The 27,957-nt window shown below is 36.5% G+C and overlaps 2 protein-coding genes and 1 long non-coding RNA gene across 4 annotated transcripts; 1 reads left to right on the plus strand and 2 right to left on the minus strand.

Annotated features, from left to right (window-relative positions):
* Window positions 1-7,356: 7,356 nt before the first annotated feature.
* On the minus strand, window positions 7,357-10,663 carry SERP1 (stress associated endoplasmic reticulum protein 1). The gene is made up of 3 exons (XM_026701608.2): window positions 10,442-10,663; window positions 10,061-10,136; window positions 7,357-8,735 (listed from the first exon to the last, which is right to left on the minus strand). Exons 1-3 carry the CDS (start codon window positions 10,523-10,525, stop codon window positions 8,695-8,697), a joined length of 201 nt encoding a protein of 66 aa, XP_026557393.1. The 5' UTR covers window positions 10,526-10,663; the 3' UTR covers window positions 7,357-8,694.
* A 127-nt stretch (window positions 10,664-10,790) lies between these two features.
* Window positions 10,791-25,424, plus strand: EIF2A (eukaryotic translation initiation factor 2A). Of its 2 annotated transcripts, none has more exons than XM_026701610.2 (14): window positions 10,791-11,085; window positions 13,928-13,997; window positions 14,631-14,705; window positions 16,971-17,089; window positions 18,070-18,166; window positions 18,894-18,976; window positions 19,788-19,861; window positions 19,973-20,117; window positions 20,653-20,769; window positions 21,899-22,470; window positions 22,589-22,705; window positions 22,955-23,083; window positions 24,014-24,079; window positions 25,146-25,424. In XM_026701610.2, the coding sequence occupies exons 1-14, from the start codon at window positions 11,058-11,060 to the stop codon at window positions 25,209-25,211; spliced, it is 1,758 nt and encodes a 585-aa protein (XP_026557395.1). In that variant the 5' UTR covers window positions 10,791-11,057; the 3' UTR covers window positions 25,212-25,424. The 2 variants fall into 2 exon arrangements, with proteins under 2 accessions (XP_026557395.1, XP_087789439.1); XM_087933313.1 differs by having other exon boundaries at window positions 11,075-11,620.
* LOC148125877 (uncharacterized) lies at window positions 25,276-27,946 on the minus strand. The gene is made up of 3 exons (XR_015743598.1): window positions 27,515-27,946; window positions 25,854-25,968; window positions 25,276-25,324 (listed from the first exon to the last, which is right to left on the minus strand). It is a non-coding gene; the product is annotated as an uncharacterized LOC148125877 (long non-coding RNA).
* Window positions 27,947-27,957: the final 11 nt, after the last annotated feature.

The following is a 27,957-nucleotide window of genomic DNA, read 5'->3' on the forward strand; positions in this document are numbered from 1 at the left end:
GCATAAGTAGAAACATAAACAGGAACAAGGAAGGAAATATAGATAAATGAGGACAGTAAGACAGGGATGGTAGGCATGCTGGTGTGTTTATGCACACCTCCTTTAAGGACCTCTTAGGAATGGGATGAGGTCCACTGTAGACAGTTTCAGGTTGAAGCTGTGAGGGTTTGAGGCTGCAACAATGGAGTCTTGTAGGTCATTCCAGGCATTGACCACTCTATTGCTGAAGTAGTATTTTCTGCAATTGAGTTTGGAGTGGCTTACCTTGTGTTTGTATCAGTTGTTTTCTTTCTAAAAGGAGAGGCTTCTTCTCACCATACCTGTTAAGCTCCAGCTGTAATATTTCAAGGCTCTCCATCACCGCAAATGAGATCTAGCACAGATGTGATTCGATTTGTCTTAAGAAACTTTGACAGCTTGCAGCAATTTTATACAGATGTAGTTAAGTCAATGAGGCTATTGCCAACATAAGTTTGGGTGCCTGTGTGTACTTCTGCCAGTAGATGGTGCTCTTGGGGAGCCTTACTGTATTTTCTTTAGAGTTTTACAGTTGTAAATCATTGAGGTTAAGCAGCAATTGGCCAATGCACTAGAACAGAAAGTACCAACAGTTCAGCTGTTCCATAGGGGTTCACCATTAAGAAGTTCACCATTAGTTATGCCATAGAATAAACTAAGTGTGGTGAGATTTAATAATAATAAGCAAATGACCTCAAACTTGCTGAATTCACATAACATATTGCATCACAATTCTCCATGACTTACTACCTACCTCCACTGGCTGGGCTCGCACAATATGGAACCAATGTGATATGGAAATTTATTACTGCCTCAGCCATGTAAAGTCTCAGAGTAATTTTGGGGCAGTCATTTTTACTCCAGCCTATTTCATCTAAGTGCGTTTTTTTGTTGTTGTTACAGCAAGGCAGAAAAATGGAGGCCCCATATAATCCACCTGGGACTCTTGGTGAGAAAGTAGGATATAAAAGTAACTAACATTAAAATAGTCCCAGAGTTTCTTTCTTCTTTTTTTTTTCAAGAGGCAGCCGGAATTTCTGGTTTTTCTTTGAAGACATTTTGCTTCTCATCCAAAACGCTTCTTTAGCTCTGACTGAATGGTGAGGAATGGAAGGATTTTGTGCACGAATTAAATCTAAAACAATGCAATTGACCAGCTGTCTGCAAGGAGTATAAACCTTCCATTCCCCATCATCCAAGTCAGAACTGAAGAAGCTTCTTGGATGAAAAGTGAAACGTCTTCAAAGAAAAAACCAGAAATTCCAGTTGCCTCTTGGGAAAAAAAGGAAAAAAAAGCACCTTTGGGACAACCATGACCTAGAATGACTGAGAATCTCCATAGCCATTTAACCTTAAAATGCTAAAGTCTTGCTTTTCAAACAATGATTGTTGGTATCCTATAAGATGCTAAGCTCAACAGGGTGAGTCAGCTTAGTGACATATGCCCATGATTTCAGACTTCTGCAGATTTCAGACTTCTGCAGAAAACTGGAGCTCACAACTGCACAAAACCTTTGTACCTCTAGTCCAAAATACCTATCAGACAACTGGTACTCAGGGTTTTGCAACTGCTTGTTGTGCAAGATTTTTCTTTCTCTCTTCCAATATGCTTTTATTTCTCTTCATACTCCATATGACATATATTTGGCCTTATGCCTTTCTTTCTTTCCTTCATCATCTGGAAAAAAATAGTTATCAGGCAATAGCAGTGTCTGCATTGTGATTTGGTGTACATGCAATGTGATGATGTATGTTGAAAACAGGAGCTTGGCACTGCACTGTTGCTAATACCTGACACTTGCTTCATCCATTTTAGACACTGCTGCAGACTGTTAAACCATTTGTAATATCTATACATTCAAATGCAGAATCCAGCCTCAAACCAAAAAAGCAATAAAGTTCATAATAGCTTCTCTTCATCCAATAATGATCTTCATGTCAGTCAGCCTATCACATGAAAGTCAACTTGAAGTGGTGGAAAACATGGTGGAAAAGAATGGCAAGACTGTAAAAAACAAATAAAGCAAAAAAGGACGGTAAGGTTATTTACTCATCCTATGAACCTAAAACAAAGATAGTGCATGTTATTTCAGGGGATATTTCCTGCATTTAGGAAATACAGAAGAAGGAGAAGAGATAAGAAACCATTTTATGTTAGTCAACATAATTTATTACTAGTGAAAAGGCTTAGAAGAATTGATGATGTATAGGGCACTGGTGAACTACTCACACTTGTAAAGGGTGAGGGGGTCAGGTGTGACACCTACTCCTCCCCCAAATTCTGTTGCCCATCAGTAGCAAAAATCTATCTAATCTCTTTTTCTCTCGGGGTGGAATATATGTGATGTCTATCACAAAATATACATAGAAGAGATATTTTTTCTATTGCATCTTAATCTATTATAAAGATGGGAACTGGGATTCTGTTAGAATCTATTATAAAGATGAGAAAATGGAGTTCACTATGGATGTGCATGTATACCGAAATTTAACTTTAAAAATGTGTCATCCGGACTTTGAAAATGATAAGACTGGATTGTGTACAAATGATGAGCATATGATTGCTAAGACGTTTAGATGTTTACTGAAAATGGAAACAGAAAATGAATACATTAAAGACTGTATGATAAAATGGGCAAAAAACACAATTGGATATCATATATTGTTGGACCATAATATTATATGATGGGCTATAGTATGTGGCTGACCTAATATAGGAATATTTTGTATTTAGGACTCTGGGGGAAGGTATAGCACATTGAAGATGATTCTGTGAAAGCAGAGCTGATGACCATGGCAAAGACTGTAGAACCAGAGAGTAGGTTCTACAGGTTCCTGGGAACCTTTCTGGACAAGAAGAGGACATGAGATTTCCCACATGTGCTCTGGGTGGTTTCTTTCTGCAATGGAGACTGAAATAAACAGCAAAAGGCTCAATACATTTTTAATTTTAGAAAGCTATACATGGATTAAATATTCAGATAAAAATGGAATATTGAAACTTTAAAATAAAGATTTTTTGAATTCATTATAAAGTACAACAGCTTTTTTGTGAGAAATAGATTCTGATTTGGTTTTTACATGCTTGAGCAATTTCATGATTTCAAAAACTGGACACTAGAGGGAACTAAAGAATTTAGGTCAAAGAATGATTGATATACAAGCCTGCAAGACATTGTTATATGTTGTCAAAAAGAATGGGTAAAGCAGACAGGTTATAAAAATGTTCACTCACTGGATGTGGAAAATGTTACACATACTTAAATTGTCTTTCTTCAAAGCTTTCACAAATTCCTAAACAGGTCATTTCTCATCTAAGCAATGCCCATAAAGGTGGCCTCATATGCCTTCAGTCTGCTTTCTGTTCATGGGAAATTGGAAAAAAAACCTCTTTTATTCTGTAGAAAACAGAATAAAGGCACAAGGTGGTAGGAAACACATCAAATGCCCTAATCTCAAGTAAATGTATACTGCTAAGGTTAACATGAAATTGATCCCACAGTGTTGAATTTCATACTTCAGTTTTTTTCAAGTATCTTAAGTAACATGCAGAGCGCTAGTAGTTGCACCCAGTCTGCAATACGCTCACCTTTTAATGTTCTAAAATTTACAAATTCCAATCAGAAAATCTTTCTGGACAAATTGTCTATATTAGATCATCCAGCACAGGGGTGTCAAACTCGCAGCATCACATTGTTATGTGACGTATTGTGACTTTTTTTCCATTCATTAAATCAGGGGTGGGGGTGGCCAGCGCATGACACATCCAGCCTGCGGGCTGCAAATTTAACTTCCCTGATCCAGCATGTCATGGAACCTAGCCACAGGTTTCTGGTTCTTAATGACAAATGGATTTGTATCCAGTTTAAATTTCTCTTCTCACTACAAATACACAAATATGTATATGTATTACATAGTTTTGAGAAGAGCAGGGCTTCAAAAATTCACATAATCTATTTAGTATTTGATCTAATAAGCCTTTAAGTAAAATCCTATGATGTCAGCTAGCAAAACATTGAAGAACTTCCAAAGAAAAGGAAAACAATTCAAACTACTGAAAATCTGTTGGCATACTCTGCCCATACCTCCCCTCACTACCCATGGCAGCAACACCAACATATTGTATCTCATACTGAGGATTCTCTATGAGGTATGGATATGACTCATTAGCTCAATATATGCCGATCGCCTCTGCCCTATCACATTTTGACAGCTTCTATCAGTGATTCAGTAAAACAAAGAAATCATTAGTTCGAATAGCCAGAATCCAGTTTTTGACTTGGTTTAGGAAGACCCATGTTTGTGTCTCAACTAGGAAAGCTCATTTGCTGATTTCAAGGCAGTCATGTTTGCTCAGCTCAACCTGCTTCACTGGAAGAACTGGAGGAACGTAGTACTATATTCATGCCTCAACCTACTGCAAAAAAGGTGAAATATAAAGCAATCAGAAAAATGAGAACATATATGTACACACATGAGTATTATACATTTATTTATGTAGTTATTTATTTATGAGATGATGGCGCATTGGTTAGAGGGTAGTACTGCAAGCAACTCCTATTGCAATTTGGCAGATTGAATCCCACCAGGCTCAAGGTTGACTCAGCCTTCCATCCTTCTGAGGTGGGTAAAATGAGGACCCAGATTGTTGGGGGCAATATGTTGACCCTGTAAACAGCTTAGAGAGGGCTGTAAAAGCACTGTGAAGCGGTATATAAGTCTAAGTGCTATTGCTACTTAGGCTTACGTGGCAGTTGATCTTAAATATGTAACTTTGGGTGGCTAACAACAATCTATAAACATTTTTTAACCCCCCCTAAAAAAAGACATACAAAACAAAAGTGAAGTTAACCATAATGCATCGAAGGCACCATGGCAAACTTCCATCACAACTGCACCTGTATTGGGCTTAAGAAACATTCTGGCATGAGGCCTGGGGGGCGGGCAGGGTAGGGGATAGGGAGAAGAGCCAGGTCTTCAAATCCTTCCAAAAGATCAAATGATCTTTTGGCAAGCAGATCTGTGTACCTAAGAAGTTTAAACTATAATATAGCTTCCTACTGGAAATGTCAAGGAAATATTTCCAATAAAGCCAGACTTAGACATCATCCTAGAAAGATCTACCCCCAGCTTAAACATCTAATGAGGGTCAATTACCTTTCAAGAAATAGGTTCAATACTGAACTGCTTGTATTGTAAGGAAATCTTTCCTAATGTTTATTTAAACCCATGTTAACATAATATGAATTGGTTGGTTTGGATTGGCTTCACATAATAGAAAACACAATTGCCTTTGTTTATGCAACAACTCTTCAAATAATTGAACATGGTTAGGGTTTGTTCTATGTATACATATTCAATTGTTTTAATTATTCTTGATTTCCAGGCCTCTTGCTAGTTGTATTGTACTCTTCTGGATAAAACATGTTCCAGTTTGTCCATGGTTTTTTAAAGTGTTGTGTTAGAATTGGGCAAAATATTCTAAATAAGGTAGAACCAAACCATAAAGTATACTTTTCATGAACTGGATACTATCCTTATGTAGCCTTGACCCAAATCCTAACTCCAAGTCTGGAATTGTATTAGTCTTTGTAAGTCACAACAGCTATTTTTCTTTGTATATTGCGTATTACTATAGTTAGGACAGTTATTACTGATCTTATATTTGTACATATGACTGTCCCTACTAAAATGCTTTTAATTCATGGTCATAGTCACTATGTATTTGTGTTTATCTTCTATGATTTTATCTAGGTCCTCTTTCCAGTTTATTGTGATCCGCATATACATTAAGCCTCACACCTCCTGCTTTGTCATTTACAAAGAAGTTATAATACCATGACCAAGACCTTTCATTAATGTTATGCAGTTCTTATTATCCCTTTCTTCAACTCAGGCGAGGCAATTGAAATCAAGGCTGACAAACTGAAGATCAAGCTGGACAAATATTGTAAACAAATGGCCTACCAATCCAGAACCAATTTTATCTGGGCAGACTGCCCTGATTTTTAAAGATCAAGTTGTACTGTGCTTCTTGTTCAATCTCTGTCATTAGTTACAAGCGTTCTCACTAACACAGAGTGCATTTGACTAGCTTAGATAAACCCTAATTGGGTGGCCAGTTGCAATTTGGTATCTTGCCCTAGCAACTGTTCATCCAGATTACTGCACTGCATTTTACATGATGCTACTCTTGAAAATGATGCAGAAATTTTGCTTAGTGTAAAATATTTCAGTAAGAATATAATCTGGAATTGGACATTGTGACATAGCACACCATATATATTAATATATTATATATATATACATTAATAGCATTGCCATATTTGAAATCTTTATTAGTAGTAACAAGTAGTATGCCATATTTGAAATCTTTATTAACTAGTAGTAGTGATTTGAGATTTTTGTATGCAAATTGGGAAAAGGTTAAAATACAATTTTAGAAATTTTTAGAAATACACTCACAGCTCTTTCTAAAAGAATTATTTCAATTGTCTGCTTCTTCTGATAAGAAATATCCTGAACTGCTGCTCTAAACTTTTTTACAACTGTTACTTCTCAGGATTGCAATGGAGCCGCTGATAGCTGTGTACCTCTTCTCAAGAGACTTGAAGGAGAGCTCATTCGAATGTTAAACTAAGTTAGGGTTAGCTAATACACCACTGAAAAAACTGAACAATGGAAATGCTTTGAAGCAGATCTAGTTTAAATCTGCCTCTCTTCCCACATTTGTTTAGTTGTGTTAAGCTTGCACTCCCATAAATGGGATGGCCAAAATATTAGGTTTTTTTTTCACATTTCCAATCACCAAAACTTTTATTATTTAAAAATGCATGACAAGAGTCCATGCTGTCTACCCTGAGATAGGCAACCAAAGAATCACGCTTTTGGAGCAGTGTCAATAAATTCAGGCCAGGCTAATCAGTAATTCCAGATGTTGTACTTCAAAATGACCATAAGGTATAGATTGTAACATTAAAAACTGGTTAGCCTGAATACTAAGCTCCATTATGATGGAAGATTGACTTTAGCTGTTGTATTGTCTTAAACCTTTTAATATTATAAACTTACAACACTGTGAAGACCAAGACTGGGTTCTGAAGTAATTAAAGAGTCAGACTGTGGCAGAAGCTGCTCTTCTCCCTATGCACCCATTTTCAGTTCTGCACCACCAATCTTGTATCAATATAGGGAATACTTTGGCAAAGTTGGTAGTACATCTCCAGCCCAGGAACTTTATAGCTCATAAAATGGCACTGAACAGAAAAATAACACACTGCCTAGTAAAGGATTTTCTTCATGCAAATTAAATCAGGGATTTTGAAAACTTAACACATATCAGATTTTAAAGTAATTTATTGGAAATTGTTAGATTACAAACAAGCATTTCCCATTTACAGAATGTACTGCTAACAGTACAAAGTATAGCCTTCCAGTAATCTGCCCATCATCCCATTTTTCAGGATTAAGATTCCTAGTTAAAGTTCCACTCAGCCCTTTAAAAAGTAGTATGTGGTCCAGTTACCTTTCTATAAGGCATTCCCTGATAGAGTACCAAACTTAGCATTTTCCTTGCTATATACTTTGCAAGAAGCTGTTAATAGTGGTAAGAACATTTCACTCTGACGTTTACTACCCTGTGAAAGTGCAACCCACTTACCCTTACATTGTTTCATTGATTTCTACATTAACATGCAGTAGAATTTACAGAAAATGGCTCATGTCACAGCAATACAAAAATTTGGATTCAGCAGTATGTTTAATCTGTTAATTTGTACAGCTGAAGTGGGGTACTATTCAGCCTATATGCATGTTAGTGCTGTCTGTATTAACAATATATGGTTGATGTGGAACACATCAAGAGGTGGTATTTACATCTGAAATGTATCTTCTGAGTTGTGCCCACAGTTATCTTACCCCAACAATGCAATAATGGCATAAGAAACACTGACATTCAATACAATTTAACAGTAGCAGCTAAGCATTTTGAGAAACTTCTGGTGCGTTTAAGACTGAAAAACTTTGTTCCTTTATGTAAATTAGGGTCAGTTAAGCCACTGGTTTTACATTACATTGTTTAATAAAACAGGGTCCAAAAGAAGCAAAGAATAAGGTATTCTACTAGATTTGTAATTAAATTGCCACATGCTACACTAAAGCTAAGCTACACATATGCAAGATGGGATTTAGATAAGCAAAAAACCATAGCAGGCATCCTTTAACTAAATTGCATGAATGTGCTTTAAGCTAGTTATACAGTTACCACTGAATAAGTTTCACTTTTTTTTAAATAAAACACTTCCATTTATACAGATTAACAAAAATCAGTGTTTACATATGATGCAATCACTATCTACACTGATTATATTTTAAAATATACTTTGATACTTTAATATCAACATAAATCATGAATTTGATTCACAGAATAAGTAGATCCACCATTTTAAGTTAACAATAATTCTTTATTGCTTTATACATGTGGTGCTTTTTCAAGGCACTGTGGCATGGATTAGAAAACCTGGAATGATTTGTGAGAGAACCTGGAATGACATGTGGCCAACATGGACAGTTCTTCAGAAGCAAGACGACAGGAAATTTAAATTCCAAGTTATTGAACATTAGGAATGAGAGTTCATAGTTCACAGGAGAAAATATCTTGTTTAAAGAACAACTCTTTTACATGCCCATCCTGATACTCTGAATAATCTGGAAGATCGCTATAAAACAAAATCAAAAAGTATTACTAAGCAAAGTACATTAGCATTCATTAAATGGTACATGCCTTTTTAGTTAGTTTACCTTCCTTATCTGAAAGGATCCCTATTTCAATGCTCTATCATTTGCTTATCAACTTATTCAATAGTACAGAAATAAAATAATCCCCTCAAATGTGACATAAGTCAATTCATACATTAATAACATGTAAACAAGTTATTGCAGTGTACAAACTTCTACCAATGTTTAGATTACAATATTGCAAATTTAGATGTTTGTAGTACAGTACTACTTTCCTTTATGTGTAATCTATTTTTATAAGCATCTTGCTAATGAATGAGCAAATCACCCTAACAGTTAAAGTTCAAGTATAAGGCAGCAAGTTGTTTCTTATGTAAAGATATTTGAAAAGTATATATTTATCACATTTATATGGTTGGCCACCTCACACAAGGGACTCTGGGAGGTCTACAACAATAAAAATATACAAAACAGTCATAAAAATATAAAATGAAATATTATACGCATTAAAATATAAAGTCTAGCATCAAGTAATAAAACCCATATGGTCTTACATAATTTGTAATGGTAAACAAAGTTGAAAGCTGATAAAAGGCACAGGTGAATAGTCACATGACCCCCCCCCCTTAATAACAGTGCTTAAGGCTACTTTGCATAAGCTTTCATCTTTTTTTTTTGCAAAGCTTTGTCCTGAGCCATCTGGTATACAGGAAGCCTATTATTTTCAATGAAGTGATTAGAAATGAATTGTGAAATGAACTTTCAGGAGTTGCTCACATACAAATGTTACAGAATTAGAAAAAGATCAGTGTAAGCTTACTAAAAAAAGTACCCTAAGCCAAGCAGCTTGCAAATTAGAGAAGTGCACATCTGCATCATATATTGATTGCCAAATCGTTGTAAAGTATTAACTATTGCAGCAATATCTTCTCTATACCCTCCCAAATACACAAAACATCTTCACCTGAATGCCTGTCAGATGCAATGTCACATTTGATTTCCTGAAACGCTTGTTTCAATTCTTGCTGCTTTCCCAGAGTTGTCCATTTGTGACTATTTCTTCATCGAAGAAATGTTCTGAAATAGTCTTAAGCATTTCCCATCCCCGCCGGATCTGGGTCTGAAGCAGCCTGGATCCTAACCAAAACCGCTCCCCTCGCCTCCCACCTCCACACACGTTGCAAAGGGACCCACTCGCATGCTCGGCCCCTCTGGCGAAGCCAGCACCATTGCAGGGGCCCTTTCAATTCCTGGGGGGAAAACCCTGACCTTCCCCGGCTTCAGCCAAGCACCGACACTTACTTACCCGAACCGCAGACCACGAAGATAAACAACGCCAGCAGCCACGGACCCACCGATGCCTTCTCCTCGGGGGCGTTTCTCTGCAGGAAGAGCCACCGACGGTTAGGGATCGAAACCCCGCGGCCCCCGCCCCAAACCCTCCCGGGGATTACCCAGACCGAGAGGGGACGGAGGAGTGGGGGGGGGGGGAATCGCGAAGCAAAGGGAAGCCAAACGGGAGACAGACGGGGGGGCTTTGAGCAGCGACGACTCGGCTGCTCCGGCTCCTCTCTCTCTCTCTCCCGCCCGCCCCCCCGGGAGAAAGGGACGGGGGTACCGGCCCGCCGAGAGCTGCGGGAAAAGGGAGAGAGCCGGCGGCCCGACAGGGCTGCGACGGGGCCCCTACCGAGGTCTTGGCCACGTTGCCGCGCTGCGTGATGTTTTTGCTGTGCTTCTCGTTGGCCATCCGGATCCGCTGCTTCGCCACCATCTTGACTGCTGTTGCCGTCCCCGCCGCCTCCGTCTGGCACTCGCCAAGCGACGCCGCTCTCGGGCTGTGGAAGCTCCGCGCCGGGGATCACGGGAAGACCGTCCGCCCCTCGCCTCTCGGGCTCTTCCCAGCCAAGGCGCCGCGTAAGCAGCAACTGCCCTTTACGCTAATCCCGCCCTCCGGAAGCGCGTTGCCCAGCGGCGGAGAAGCGGGCGGGCGGGAGCGCCGTCGCCCCCGGAAGCGAGACTCTCCTCGAGCCTCCGCTCCTCACGCTTTCGTCTGAAAAGCGTAGTTGACGGAGCTCCCGCCCTCTGTCGTTATTGTCCAATGGGCGCTGAGCTCACTGGAGGAGCCTGTGGCCAAGCTCTCTCGTGGCCAGGTGATCCAAGGCACTCCCCTTCAGCTTGCAACACGTCACCCGGAAAAAACTTCGCTATTGAGCTGGCGGTGGAGGGCAGAGCAGACGTGTACAGTTTTCTGCTGTGACCCGCTGTGCGCCACCCGGAAGGACAAGGGCCGCATCCGGATAAAGATGGCGCCTCCCACGCCGCTCTTGGCAGGTGGGTTCAGAATAAATCAACCAGACTCATTCTGTGTCAAGATGGTTTTCATTGTAAAGCTTGTTGTGAGGTGTGGTAGAGGCCCGAGAATATCACACACTGGCGGCAATTTTTAGCCGGATTTTATATAACCTACACTTTTGGGGGGAAAGCTTTTTCCCTCCAGTGATCTATGTCTGTGCACACGTAATACGTGCATGGCGAGCGTAGGCTTCTAAAGGGAAAAAGTTGTTGGGGAAGAATATTCGGTTGCTTGTATATACAAAGGCTTAGCTGCAGATAGAAGCATCTCTCGAGGGAGCTGTATCTGAAATACCGGACTTCCTTACATTCTATCAGTCATTCTGTCAAAGAGTCTGGGTTCAACCAGAACGGGAAAAAAGTTACTTTTTGAAAAAATGATAGTTTTAAGCTACAAACATTACTAAATGCATTGTATGTACCCAAAATGTTCATTTATCCTCACTCAGCACATTTGTGCTCATTCGGAATCTAAAGAGTCTAGATGTCTTCTCACTCGCCCAAGAGAAGCCAGGTTTGGAATACACTAATACTTTCCCCATCTTTTCCATCGTAATTTCCTCTGTTTATTATCACCTACATAATTTCCTCCCTCCACTTTTTTTGAGTGGTAACTCCCCAGAATGATATTGCTTGCTCATGAATTCCTAAAGGCTCTTTTTTTGGTTTGGCAGATTTCCTCCTTATTACAGAAGCTGCCCAGCTCTACCTGGCCTTAATTTACTAGTACGTGCCAGATGATCAGATAATTGCTGAACTCTCTTGCAGCATACTCAACTAATGGTGAAATGCTTGATGTCTGCTGTGGTACTAAAGCCCTGCTTAGGGTTATGCTGGGCCCTTTCATCTGGTATATTCATTTGTACTCAGGGTTGAAATGAGGGATCTTAGGTGCACACTGAGCTTGGTTGTTTTCTTGCAGATATTTCATTACCCAAACTTGTTAACATCATCAGTACTAGTAGTCTGATGATGTTACCTAGTTTGGGTAGTTCATCCATGACCGAGGCTGCTTTTTGGCTCATGCTATACTCCTTAGAAAATGTCCTAGCTTGTCAATGAAAGCAGTTAGTACTACAAAAGTCCTAAGAGCTCAAAATTAGAGAGTGGAGTCATCAAGTATGCAACCATGCTTTTCTCTGCCATAATCATTCAGACTAGAATCCTGAAGCAGAGCTATATCTTGAAATTTGTATAATTATGTAATTCTGAATTCAAGTAAAGCAGTGTATTAAATTCATGTGAAGATGTGTTTGAATCCAACCTAAACTGGTTTTACATTTATTGTATTTTTCATTTTCAGTGTTCCTTGATGTTTTGCATCACAATTATGTAGCATCTTAAGTAATCTTTTAAAATATTTCTGCAAAGCTAATGCCAGAGGCATGCTCCTAGATTTAATTTTAAATGCCTACCTTCCATTTTACTGGAGTTAATATGTAAATGAAATAACTAACAAAGTGACATTAGAGAGTAAGTGCCACTTTATGAGATTTGTAATATTAATGCATTTGTACAGATTTCAATATTTGCTTAAGGTAATTTTATTCCAAGTCACTAGTTTTCTCTGGATTTAAGTCAGTATGAAAGCACTTAAAATAAAAGTGCTAAGTGGAAATAGTGAATGTGTTTCTCCTTCATTTTATATCATGCTAGAATATATTGTCACAAAGGAAACAGTGATATGTTAAACATTGGATTATTTTGGAGTATTCTGTGAGAGGGACAACAATTTGATTGATTGATTGATTGATGGGTGGCTTGTGGGTGCTTATAAGCAGCAAATTGAGACATACTCTTTTCCCATTGTTCTTATAACTAGTATTTTGAGGCATGCTGACTTCCCAACTTGGGGCTAATGGCAGTCGTGGCTAGAAAAGCACCAATTGAATCATTTTCTGTACTGTGAAACTCTGCTCAGTTATTCATGCCCTGATTATCTCCTGTTTGGATTCTTACAATTCATTCTACATGGGGTTACCCTGAAGAATATTCAGAAGCTATAATTGGTCCAGAATTATTTTATTTTATCTTATTTATTCAATTTATTTGCCACTATCTTGTTTTGGAGCAACTCTAGGCAGTTACAGAGTATGCAGCAGAATGTAGAGTTTTGATGTTGCCTAGTGTGATACATGCACTGATATGTGAGATGCATTGGTGGCTGATCTGTTCTGGGTTCAATTCAAGGTGTTGGTCATTACCTGCCTTGCCTCATTGGGGTTGGCCTGCTCCATTCATGCTGGCAAAAGATCCTATTGCAGACTATCAATCAAGGAATTGCGGCCAGTGAGGTCCAAGAGAAGAGTCTTTTTGCCACAGCCTTCACCCTCTGGAACATATTGCTGCAGGAGGTGGCCTTTCTGGCCTTTAGGAAATGCTTTAAAACCTGGATATACCTGTTGGCATAGGGCCTGAAGGAGGATGGATGGAAGTGGCTAGTGTAGTAATAGAAACCACTGTTATCTTTCTACTCTAAACCCATAGTTTTTTGTAATTTTAATCTGCTTTTGTTGTTTTAAAACTTGTTGTTGTTGTTGTAAAAACTTATTGTTTTTACATCCATTTGTTTTATTATGTTGTAAGTGGGTTACAATTGCCTCAAACTGCAAGATGAGCACAATGTATATTTGATAAGTAAATAAATATGAGACTTCAGGTTTGCTTGTTCACTGATTGGCATGGTTATTACACAATATATATATATTCATATTTTATTATTAAACTGAAATATGTTCATTTAAGTTAGCATTTTCTCTTGTATGAAATGCATTAATTTGGAGCAAAATAAACATGATTTATTATTTCATTATTTTGCTAGTACGAGGATCTGAAGGACTCTATATGTTGCATGGGGCACCTCATTTTACAGAGCATACAACATTTCAGAGGTATTTTAATTTTTGGCTTTATTAAATGTATACACTTTAGGATGTCTATTACTGAAAAATAACAACAGATAATCAGATACATATGTGGAGATTGGGAATGCACTGATGTACTGTTCAGTAGAGCTTAAATTTTGTAAATGTGAATGTACATTTCTACGGCTTCTGTTACTTCAAATATTACTCAGGTTTTTGTAAGAATCAGAAAGTTTTGGACTATTAATTTACAACTTTGGGGGCTAATGTGGATAGGGCAGGACAATTTTGGTCATTAAATGGAAAATGAAACAATTCCATGTATTGAAAGAAGGGCATCTAAGTGTAGATAATTAGCACTTTTCTTTGCTCACATATCTGAGAACAGAAATGAAATAAGCATACTATTGACGATACCATTGTGTTACTGGAATGCATACTTAAATCTGCATTTGGTTCTGGTTTGGGTGGGAGATATATCTCATCTGGCTTATTTCACCTCTGCTTTAGTTTGTCTGATCATAAAGTTTATTTCTTTTATATCAAAGTAATAAAATTGTTAGAAGCATTTTTAAATACTGATACTTTATATTTCATCTAAATTCTTTTTTCTTTATAAGAGTTATTTGAATTCCAATTTGCTTTTGTTTTTGCTTTCAGGGATTCTGGGAAAAATGCAAAAATATTTACTTTCAACAGAGATGGATCCCTTTTTGCATGGGGCAATGGAGAAAAGTTAGTCTTTTTCTGTGTTTGGGGTGTTTCTATTTCTAATAATATATATTAAAAACATTGCTAAAATAAGCTCATTAGTTTTAGCCAGATACACCCTCCAGCAGGAAAGTATTTCGCATTCTTCACTGTTATAAAGCAGGTAACTACAACTTTTGCAATCAGTAAAATATACTCTGTTTCATTTGGCTTCCAAGGAATTTGTCTTGGATGAGAATCATGATTGAATCTTTTTCAAACATATAAGGTTACATTTTCTGTGAGATTTGTAACCAGTTGCCTCTTCCTTTTATGAAGTCTATATAAGATTGATTTTAAAACCTGGCAAACTTCCTAAATTCTGTATTAGCGATAGGCCTATTTCACATTTAATGTGAATTTTAAGATTTTATTTTATTAAAAATTGACAAGCTTCAGATATTTCCATTTATTAATTGATATATTAGGAATGGGAAAAGATATAATGGACTTGGCTATACTGGTATATTTATTTACCAGTATTTATTTACACTATCAAGCAACTGGGTGGCCTTCAAGATAAAACAATGTAAAATATTGAAATGATAAATATGACAAATATTAATATTAACAAAAATTAGCAAAAGAAGGAACCAATATAAAATAGGGTAAAGATGGAGCCTTCTTTTAATTCACTAACCACTTCCAGTTATGGGACATCCCAGTAGGGCCTCGTGCCAGGTTTTAAGTGACTGGTTGTGAGTTGAGGACTATCTGTTCTTTGATGGGATGTGAGTACAAATTATTTTTATTTTATGATATTTTGGATAAGAAGGGTACCTCTTTGCTGAATTTTATATAGGTAGTATAGTATTCTCTCCCCAATTATGTCTACCTGTCCCATTAGGTCTGATAACAGAGGATGTTCCCTCTATCAGGGAGTGTGAATGGCAGGGCCCAGCAAGAAACACTTTTCTATTGTGGCACCTGCCCTTTGGAACATTCTCCTCTCAAACATTTTAGATTGCCTCAACTCTGTTGGCCTTTTGCAAGATGACTGGGCTTGGGGATCCAGATTTGTGGCAGAATCTCTGCAATGGCTATGTTGTTTTCTAATTACATTTGTTTTTTATACTGATATTTTTATGGTATTTTTAATCGTTATAAGCTCAGAGTCATAAATTTGATGGGTGACCATATAAATTAAATGAATAAACTAATGAATAAAGAAATACATTTTCATAAAATATTCCATTGGTAAGATTAACCAAGATAAATTTTGCAAACTTCTCTTAGATTTCAGTGTATCACACAATGATGTAATAAGTATAAAGAGTTGGGTTTTGTAGTTTCCACTGATTATATTAAATGCTTGGGACTGTCTCTCCCACAGTAGTTGCCTGGCTAGTTCTAATTAGGGTTGGTGCATTCTGGGTTTCATCGATTAAACAATGCCATCTCTCTGAACCCGACATCTTCTCTGCAACAGCACCCTATCTTCTGGAATGAAGTTCAAAATTCAAAGGGCTCCCAGCCTACTAGTGTTTCAAGGAACCCTAAAGACCTGGCTTTTGCCAAGGCCCTTGGTAAAGATAACTGATATCCCTTTCTCCCCCCACCCCACCCCCAGGTTGTTATCATATGGTGTTTTTATAGGTTTTGTATTTTTAAAAATATTTTTAATAATTGTAGGTCACCAGAATCGCAGAATTGTAGGTCACCAGAGTCCCAGAATCACTAGGAATTGGGTGGCATATAAATTTTGTAATTTATAGTTGGTCAGCCAGATGTTTAGATTAGATTTGGCATTTTTATCTGTCGAGCCCTTCTCAAGAACCTGAGGTAGGCAGATTTTGCTTGAGGTGTTAAAGGTATTGTAGCAGGATGTAAGCTGTCCAAGTAAAATTGCCTTTTGCAGTTGACTGATGGTCTTCAAGTGCTGCTACAGATATTTTAGAATTGTATCCAAGTTTCCTAATACTATAGGTACTGTATTTGCTTTCTTTAACCAAGGGAAAAAGTGGTGTATCAGAGGGGAAATGATGTCTACCTACCTTGATTCTCAAGGACCCCATCCATGTGTACAAGTTTGGAAACTCTGGAGTTTTATATTTATATTCTAATTTATTCTAATTATGTTTTGATGCTTTACGAATTATTGTATTGATGATATATCAAGCAACATAGTAACTGGAATAATGAATCTCTTTTCTGTGATTGGGAACTGAGCTAATTTAGAAGGAATAGCTAAATAGCTATTAATTAACCAGAGTAATCAAGTTTGACTGAGCTGACCTCTTTTGCTTCCAGAGTAAACATTGTAAATGTCACCAACCACAACCTGCTGCATTCTTTTGATCTGCCCAAGGCAGTTTGCCTTGAATTCTCCCCAAAGAGCAATGTCCTTGTGACATGGCAGCTTTATACAAGTGAGTATTACAGCGACTGCAAACGTGACAGCAACCATGCCAATTTTGAATAATATAATGGTCAAGTAATTATTATTTTTTGTTCTGAATTGGAACATTGAAAATATGGAACCTCTGAGGAAAAGAGGATTCATTCCAAAGCAGCAAAGAAATGTGTATGACTTGGCTTATGTTTCCTTTTTCTGACTTCTCATTGTATTGTCCCCAAATGTTTAATCAATCCCCACATTTATTTCCTTGACTTAAATATATTATTTCATATTGTGAACTCTGGGACAGTAGAGAAGATGTACTGATTTTCTTCTGTGCGATATTCTTCAGGTATTAAATTTCTGTGCAGCCCACAGTCACCATGTTGGGGAGATGGGTAGCATAGAAATTTAACAAATTTAATAAAAATATTTCAAGGTGTACTGCACATTTCCATGTATCTCTATACTTCTACACTTAAGAAACAATCCTAATCATATGTGATATTATTTCCTTTTTCTAAGGAAAAAGGTGGGGTGGGAAGAATGTGATTAACCTTTTTATGCTGCACTGTTTTACAAAATGGCTTCGCTGCAAAGACAGAAAAAGGGTATTGTTTGGTGATTTGTAATACTACCTATTCTCTCCATTACCTTCTCTATCTTTGGCTGTTAAGATGATATTGCAGAAAAAAAACAGTATAAGTATTCTTCAAACACAAAAGTATTTTTCTGTCTGCAAAAGGGTTGACAACTGAGGATTGTCTTACCCAGTAGTATAATGAATTTCATCTTAACAGTGGCAAGAATAGCTTATTTTGATTTGAGAGGAAGAAAACTATCACTATTAGCAAATATTACTTTGTACTTCACAAAAAGGGAGAATAGGAAAAAAGCTCCTTTTCTATAAAAGGTTTGCAACAAAACGATACCTGCATCAATGGTATATTGCAGAGGAACAGAGATGATTTTGGAGATGTTGGTATAATGTATGCATTTGGTATGTTGTAGCTGCAAAAGATGGTGCAGGAGAACCCAACCTTCAACTTTTCAGTGTGAAAAATGGAAAATGCTTGAAGTCATTCATCCAGAAAAAGTCACAGAACTGGTAAGTAGTATTTCAATGATTTTTATTATTTAACATGGTATCTGAAAACACTAGAATATCTAATTGTCTAATAAGTTTTTCAACTGCAGAAAGTTGCTTATATCTAGCTCTCAACACAGTAACTCTACAAAACTGAACACAAGAACGCCAAATTTGGTCTGCAAGAGAAGCCACCAAAAGCAAAACTGAGTTGGAAAATGGTCTGTGGGTGGGGAGACAAAAATTCTAAATATATTGTCCCACGGTATGCGTATGGGCAGCTACTCAAAAGTTCTACCAGCTTCATTCTGAATACCTATCCCTCCTGGTCACATGACCCAGAAGAGAATGTATGCATCCTGCCCTGTGCTTCCAAGTGCATGTGTCTGAGCAATTACAGCAACACACATGGAAATGACATAACATACCACTTCATTGTACAGAAAAGATAAAGATGGATCCTGTGGTCAAAAAATAAGAGTTCTATAAGTGTTGAATTTGTTTTTAATTTTAAATGTAACTTGTTCAGAAAATAACATATTCATGGGAATATTTGAAAATATAATAAGTAATTATTAGAATCTATGAATTTGCCTTTCACATTTACAACTTAAATATATTACATTTAATGTTGATTTTTAAAAAAATCTTTTTAAAAATATTGTTAAAAATACTTTTTCTGAAGGCCACAAGTACCAGGTGTTGGTTTTAATATTTATTCTACTCCACCACACTCTATAATCATTAGGTGTCCTTGCTGGTCAGATGACGAAAGCCTGTGCGCCAGGAGTGTTAACAATGAGCTACATTTCTTTGAAAACAACAACTTCGGTATGCACGTTCTTTCTTGTTCTCTAGATAAACATTCAATGTTTAATCTTTTCATGATTTTCTTATGTTTTCAGCTGCTTGCTTTACTGCAGTTCCCACCTTTAGTCTTTAATACAGTTTTGAAGTTCAATTATGTATAGGTAGGTAGTCCTCGACTTATGAAACCTAATTGAGCTGAAAATCTCTGTTCCTGAGACAGTTAAGTGAGTTTTCCCCATTTTACTACCTTTCTTGCCACAGTTGTTAAGTGAATTCTGTAGTTGATAAGTGAAACTGGCTTCCATGTTGACTTTGCTTGCAAAAGATGATCACTTGACCTTATGACTGCAATTGTCATAAATATCAATGCCAAGCATCTGAATTTTGATCGTGTGTCCAGGGGATGCTTTAACAGTCGTAAGTCACTTTTTTCAGTGCTGTTGTAACTTAGAACACTCACAAAACGAACTATTGTAAGTCGAGGGCTATCTGTAATATGAAATTTTACTTCTATCTTTTTATTTACCTCTAAACCTTTTGCTGTATGTGATGGTGTTTTACCTGAAATGCAGCCATTTTAAGCTTTAAAATATTTTTATATTACAAGATTTACATTAAATTCAATCTGTTTGAGATAAAATTTATAGTCAGTTATTTTCTCATACTTATATTCATGTAAAATCTTTTAAAGTAGTAAATGTGCCATGTATACAATATATTTTACAATTGTTTATTTACTTATTACTTGCTGAAACCCATAGGCAATGCTACCTAACAATTCACAAAAAAATTGTAATAAACAACTTTAACTTGAGGATGGTGACCTTTGCAGGTACGATTGCAAATAAGCTTCATCTGCAGAAAATCAGTGATTTTGTGTTGTCGCCAGGAGATCAGCCAACCAAGGTGCTTTCTTTTTGAATTCTTTTCCCGGCACAATTTTAATTTCATCCAGATTTTAGAACATGCCTACTTTTAATGTTTATTTAACAGATATTTCACATCTTGTTAATGCAGGTTGCTGTTTATGTTCCTGGAACCAAAGGAGCCCCATCTTTTGTAAGGCTTTACCAATATCCTAACTTTGAAGGCTCACAATCTGCATTGGCAAACAAAAGCTTCTTTAAAGCTGATAGGGTGAAAATGCTGTGGAATAGTAAAGGTATTTTTTTTAGAAAAAGCTTTGTCTTTATTTGAGTCTACTTTTCTTTTTCTATAAGTAGTCAGCACATAGTCTTGAATAATCAAAATGCTCAAAGGACATTTATACTTGCTATTATGCTAGTGAAACCCATTCTGTAAAACTCTAACATACAGTAATCCCTTGTACGCTTATTTGAAAGTTAACTCTTCAGAATACACTGAGAAATATTTCTGAATGTTCAAATTGTGCAGACTTTGGAGGAGAAACCAAAGCACCTTTTCCTAACTTGGAGCCTTTGGCTTTATGTTAAATAACTATTTTCATAATTTCCGGCCATTACATTCCCTGGAAACTGTAGCCCAACAGTCAGAGAGCATCAGCTGCAAATTAGGATTTAGAAGAAGGTTAAAATGGTCTCCTTTATCCGAAGCTAGTTTTTTTAAATCATATTGCTCTTCAGACTGCAAGAGTGCATCTAGCTATGTTTATTATTTGTTATATTTTACAGTATAATTTATTTTTAAAAATACCTTCTTTTTCCTCATCTGAATAGGCACTGCAATGCTAGTAATAGCTAGTACAGAAGTTGATAAAACAGGAGCATCTTATTATGGAGAACAAACTCTACATTACATAGCAACCAATGGAGAAACAGCTGTCGTACAACTACGTAAGTGGCTGTAATAGTATTTATATTACGTTTTAAAGCATTTAAACACATGATGGAAAGAGAATCCCATGAGAATTTGAAGATCCCCTTTAAAGAGCCATATTTAGATCTTATAACCAACCAGTACTTACTGACTGAAATGGAGTGAAGCGTATAAGATTTAAAGTGAAAGTTTCCATTATACAAAAAAAGATGTTTATGGGACAGAGAGACCAACTCTATATGAGAAGTTTCTTTCTAGACTATTACGCTAGAAAGAGACTCTGGAACTGCCAACCAATTTTAAGGACTACTCTCTTTAAAAACTGCTTAATTACTTTTATTCCTTATGATTACATTTAATGAAACTAGATTTTAGATTTAGATTTAGATTTTTTTCCAATTACATACAGGACTGACAAATTGCAAAATTGTAGGTGATCTGAGTTCTGCAACTTTCCTTATTATTAAACCTATTGAGTTTTTTTCAATCTATAAAAAAGTAGAGAATGAATGTAATTGTATTAAAAATGGTTACAGTAACCCTTGTTCAGTAATCTTTTATTACTGATAATGTGTGCAAGGGACTTGGGCAATATTTTGGCTGATGAATTGACAGATATTTTTCCAGGCACTGGCCAGGTTGCTCAGAGTTACTAATTCTGAACAGAAAACGGGAGCTTTAGCTAACCTTACTTGCAAAGAAACATTTATAGTCTCATGTGCTAGCACTATTTTAAAAACAATCTTAAATAAACATATTGTGGTCTGTAGATTCTCAACAGTTTACAGACACAACTGTGTATAATTTAATTTTGAGTTTATTTAAAGTCACAGATGAGGAGCTTAGCATTTCTTAAAACAGTTCAAGTTGGTCAGAAAACCATTTTCAAGTTGCTAAATGACAAAACTAGCCTGTCTTGCCCTAGGACCTTATATTTAACTTTTTTGGTCCTACAGGAAATATAGACTATATTCTTCCTTCCAATTTGGCTTTTAACTAACATTTATTACCAAAATTTAGGAGTATTTATGATTTCATTGAAAAATTGTAAACTGTGATTTGTGTTAGGTTTAAGTTTTTTATTTTACTTGTCTTTCAACAACTTAGATATTGTTTTACAATTTCAGCTGTTTTTTTTCTGTACAGCAAAAAATGGTCCAATTTATGATGCAGCCTGGAATCCCAATGCCACAGAGTTCTGCGTTGTGTATGGTTTCATGCCTGCTAAATCTACTGTCTTCAATCTAAAATGTGATCCTGTGTTTGACTTTGGGACTGGTCCCCACAATGCTGTCTACTACAGTCCTCAAGGACATATCTTAGTATTAGCTGGATTTGGGAATCTTAGTGGACAACTTGATGTATGGGATATTAAAAACTACAAACTTATTTCCAAACCACAAGCCTCTGATTCTACATACTTTGCCTGGTGCCCTGATGGAGAGCATATAGTAACAGCTACATGTTCTCCAAGACTACGAGTTGGGAATGGATTCAAGATCTGGCATTATACTGGCTCTGTCTTATACAAATACAAAGTTCAGCCAAATGCAGAACTTTGGCAAGTTACTTGGCAGCCCTTTTTGGATGGAGTATTTACGGCAAAGCCAATAACGTACCATACTGTTCCAAGCAAAATGTCAAATGAGGAACCAAAGGCTGCCCCAACCTATAGACCTCCAGCTCTCAGAAATAAACCTGTAACTAGTTCTAAACTGGTAAGTAACCATTCTTGGAAGAGTGTAAAAAGATACCCGCTATATCTTCTATGCCTCTGCACCAGTTAATTATAGCTGTTATTTATACATCAATTATTTTTGTGTTGGTCTCCCTCAGCATGAGGATGAGCCACCCCAGAACATGAGAACACAGTCAAAAAGTGGTGATAAGCCATTATCTAAAACAGCACTTAAAAATCAAAAGAAGCATGAAGCCAAGAAGGTGGCTAAACAGGTATAGCTGTTTTTATTTATTTTTTTCTTAATCATGATTCATTGCAGTTGAACTGATAGTATTTGGTAAACCATTGTTTAGTAGGATTCTGCACAGAATTTTGTATTAAGATCGAAGTGTCCTCTCTTTCACTATCACATAAGCCAAACTTAAAAATTCCAGAGAACTCAAAACATCTTAATAATAAAATTACTGCCTAGAATGGTTTCATTTAAAAGTCATCTTAACTAATGATACATTTCATTAAAGGAGGCGAGGGCTAAAGGGGACCAGGAAATCACTCCATCTCCCCCAGTACAAAATGAATCGAGCAATACAATATCCTCTGAAATATCAGGAGATCCTGAGTTGGAGAAAAAGATTAAAAATCTTAAAAAGGTAAGAAGTTTTTCCTAACAAAAGCTATTGATAGATTCTTTTCCCATTTCCTTTTGTTGAGCAATAGTATTAGTGATCTTTGTTTTACTTTTTCTTACTATTGTGACAGCTGGAGCTACATGTCCAAGGTACATTATATGAGGCCCTAGGACCACATGTGGCCTCTGAAAATTTGCGTACAGCATCCAAAGACTTCCAAGTATTCAGCATCAAAAAGGTGGCCTCCAGAATTGTCATTATGATTGCCATCTTGAATTTTTTGAACTCCCTCCATTCTTGTAGATTCGCTGGTTTACAAACTGCACAATTTAATTCACAAAGCATACTAAGCTAGGAGATCCAGCCCTCTTTTTGGCCTGGGAAACAGGAAGTGTACTTTTGGTATTATTGTCATCATTTTTATCTGTCTTCTCAGAGCCATAAGGGTATAGCTGTGGTGTAGTAAAGTTACTGGTTTGGGTAGGACTAAACTCACAGGCCTGGATATTTTGAATTGAGATAGTGCCGAGGGTCAAACTTGGTATAAGCCTTATAAAAATTCCATGTTGTCCCCAAACTGCAAAAAATGTGCTAGCCAAATTCTGCATTTTGACTAGTTTGGATGCTGTAGATGCAAAAATGGGAGTAAACCAAAATTAAAGAGTTCTATGTTATATGTAAGTCTTATCATGTCTGTGCAACCAAAGAAGAGAGGTAAGAAGTTTGGATATTATTTTCTAGGAACTTAAGAATCTGCTTTACATTAAACCAATTGAAATCTTTTTTTAGTGTAGTGTATATTGGAAAGGAATATAAAAACATTGGTAACTTGGAGGATTCTCTTTCAGCTCAGTAAAAAATACGTAAGATCCTTCACATATGTGCATGCACCACAGAAAAATTAAATTTGTTGTTTCTGCCCTGCTTTTAGCCATGTTTTCTGAATTACAGAAACTCAAGGCTATTGAACAGCTAAAAGATCAGGCTGCTGCAGGTAAACAGCTAGAGAAAAACCAGGTATGCTTATCATATTCTTAAGATACAGAGTTGTTTATAATTTGTACATCACCTGAATTCTGAAAACGTATTACAAAGCCTTGCTTTGTAAACAATTAGCCAGCTAGCAGCTTTTGCCTCTTAACTGACAAGATTCTAATCAGTTTCATTGCAAAGACTTTCTTTTGCTTCTTAAGCAGATAGCAGTTTCTACCATGTTTCTCATATAATAAGGCCGGGTCTTAATTTTTATTTTGAGCCCTGAAAAAATGGCTAGGCCATCTTTTCGGGGGTGACTTAATTCCCCCCCCCCTTGCATCTTCGGGCAGGTGGGCGGCGACGGCTTGGATGTTGACTTCGGCGTTGGTGGGGCACTTTGTATCAAGGTCAATGCAGGCAGCACCATATCCGGGTGTGCAACAAAAGTACTTCCTAACAGCAAGCCCCCCCCCACCATTTTGCATGTTTTAATATAGGCCTTAATTTGGAGGGAGGGGCTTAATTTCATTTCATACCTATAAAACATGCTGGGACTTCCTATTGAGGGAGGCCGTATTGTTGGAGAAACAGGGTAGCCACCGGCATGATAGCAAACAGGCCAGTGCTAGTGACTTGTGATAATTATAAATGAAATTGGGTATTTGATAAGAAAAGACTTATTTTATTTAGGCGATCTGTTTCACATACATTTCAAAGAAACTGTTAGTCCCTTTCCCAATTTCACAAGCTTTATTGTCTTACATTAAGTTCACTTAATGGCACTTGAGACTTTCAAGAAGAGATTGGAGTGCCATTTGTCAGAAATGGTGTAGGGTCTTCTGCTTGGGGGGGCTGGACTAGATGACCTACAAGGTCCCTTCCAAATCTGATTATCTGTTATCTGTTATCTGTTAAGTTAAATACTAGCTTCATTGTTTTTCAGGCAGCATAGAGGCTTCATTTATCATATCTGAATACATGGGAGAACATAGAAAGAGTCTGGAAAACAGGCAATCTTAAATCTGATACATTTGTAAATTACTGATTATACTTTATATTATGTTTCATTATGTGTACTAAGTAAGATTGTCTTATGTCTATATTGTAGATGGAGAAAATTCAGAAAGAGGCTACCCTTCTAAAAGAATTGGAAGACTTGGAACTGGGTGTTTGAGCTACAGAAAATTAAAATCACAATTTTCTTCTATGGATTCATTTGAAAATAAATAATTAAAATGCTTACTTTTATTACTTCCCAAATAGATTAACTTTTTTTCTGCCTACCATCTGAAAAAAATGTAAAATAATTATAATTTAGAAATAAATCAGTTGCCTTGATTCCAAAACAGTATTGCTAAAATCCAAAATAAAGTATGTTGGAACATCTCTTTTTGGCAAATGCTAAGTTCAAGATGTAACCCTGATGTATATTGTTTTTAAAACAGACTTAAGATTTGGCAGATATATATGTACAAGTTTGCAGTTCAAGCAGAAAACCATGTAATTTACATACTGTGGTTTGGTTGTGATGTTGCAATAGCTATTTCATCATTTCCTTATCATAGGTCTTAAAAACAGGTTTTATATATACACACATACACACAGAGACATACACATGTGTTTATGTATATATGTATGTATATGTATTTGGTGAAATCAGTTTCCTATAATGTAAGAGCCTTTTCCCACAACAAATAAGAAAAAGGGAGTGGACATTCAGGAACAAAATATTTCATTAACAGGTTACCATCACGTAATATTATAAAACCAGAAGAAATAGGCGTTTGTATCTATGTGTTTTAAAGAAGTACACTACCTCGTCTTAAGTTGAGAAGCTGATTCACAAGGAGGATCTTCCAGCAGGATCTCTTCAGCTTCCATTAAATTCATTTTAAACCAGCCTTTTGCCAATTCTTCAGCCATCAGGTGACCTGTAAAGTGAAATTCCACATTTCATCAATCTAAGAAAAATATTTATCTCTATTTATATACATACAAGAACAAATTTATTACTAACTTTAGTAAGAAAACAATGGCTATACAAACAGTAGTATACAGGTAATGAATAACATTATTTCCTTCAGCTACAATTTTGTGCAAATGTATCCGTAAGCACTGGAGTTAATTTACTTCTAGTGGCAGCTTCTTCCAGTTTGCAATATATTTATTTGCTTCCCTACTTTACTGCAACTTTCTAGGTTACATTTAATTTTCAAGTTTGATTGCAACTCTTGGCTTGTATCCAAATACTATTTTTAGTTAAAGTTATTAGTTTAGCAAATTTCGTTCAATATATTTGCAATGTAGGAAACAATATATAAAAAAATAAATGGAGAAAAACAATAGTATACTGATGGATGTCCTTATGTTTATCCATCACTGCATCTCTCCCCCAAAAATTGAATAGAAAATATATATATATATATATATCCTTAAAGTCTTGTCATTCAGTCTTGGTCAGCAACAGACTATTAAGATGATTAGACTATAAATCTAGTTTAACCATCAAATAAATCAACTTTACATTTCTTTTATGGTTAACAATCTTTATCTTTAAGCCCGTCAAATAATATCTTAGAACTTCTTTTTATACTTTTCTTTGTTTCTACTCACAAAATCCTTCAGAATTTTAACAGATCTCTTTTGTAAATTCAATATAGGGAGTTAAATCACTCTTTTAGTTTGGTTTGAATGTTTCTTTTAATTATTAAGATACAAGCTAGTTTCATTCCAGTGTAGCATCTCTTTCCATATTGGAAATCACTTGTCATTAAATCCACTTTTAAATTGTCCAGTCTTCAGAGTCCTATTATTTAAGAATCCAAAACAGTATTTTCCATGACAAGTGACCCACAAAAAGCCTAGTTGTTGCAGTCTCTTCCATTTCCTCCTTTTTCTGGAAAGATTTCACCAGAATCCACTGACTGGCTGCAATATAATTTGATCTTTTGCTGCAATATAATTTCCCACCCTTTAAGGAATATTTGCCATGAATCCTCACCAGAAGCCAGGATAGAAATTAAAAAGTTATGCATGTCCTGGAAAAAGGTGGACTCTCATAATTACAGTTGGAGTTAGGAGAGAGTGAACGAAAAGAGCCGGTCTAGACCTATTAAGAATAAATCATAGCAAAACTGATTTTTAAAAAAGGATAACCATGGGAATTTGATAGAACATTAACTTCGGTAAAACATTTGACAAATCCTCCCAGGATAAGCTAGAGCAAACTCGGAGGACAGTTACTAAAATGATGAGGGCTGGAAGAAAGATTATGAAGAATACCTGAAGTTAGAAAAATAGAAGATTCAGAGAAGCATGATTGTTCCCTTCAGATATATAAAAGGTTATGTAGAATGAGAGGCAAAATCATTCAGAATTGTTGCTAAAGCCTGGTAAAGAAATAATGGGGTTTAAATGCAAGGAAATTCATTTTGGTCTCGCATTGGGAAAAATGTCCTAAAAGTAACAGCTGCTCACCTTAGAACTCACTACTGTGTGAGGTAATACACTCTTTCTGGAATCATTTAACAGGCTGGATGTCTATCAGTGACACTAATTGTAGCAGCAGCACTCAGGATGGGAGTCATCTAGGTGAACTCTAAGATGTCTTCCGACCTTGCATTCTGGTATTATGCTCAGTTATTGCAAAATAAGATCACATGGCAGATACACAGGAAAAAGAAACAAATGCTTTAAATGCCCTCTAGTGGAAAAGTCAAGCAATTGCTTTATCATTTGCAAATGAGATAGACTTTCTCATAACTCTAAACAGTTCCCCTCACATTTGACACTCGATGTTATAGATCCCTACAAAGGGCTGTTAGTAGATTAGCTTTCACACTACTATAAGCTAAAATTTTGTTCACATTTGCTGGGTTTTTTTTTATTCAGATCATGTCACGTTAAATGCTTAATTCACC

This window comes from Pseudonaja textilis, chromosome 4 (genome assembly GCF_049901715.1).
Source record: "Pseudonaja textilis isolate UNSWEBS1 chromosome 4, rPseTex1.2, whole genome shotgun sequence".
In the NCBI taxonomy this organism is placed as follows: domain Eukaryota; kingdom Metazoa; phylum Chordata; class Lepidosauria; order Squamata; family Elapidae; genus Pseudonaja; species Pseudonaja textilis.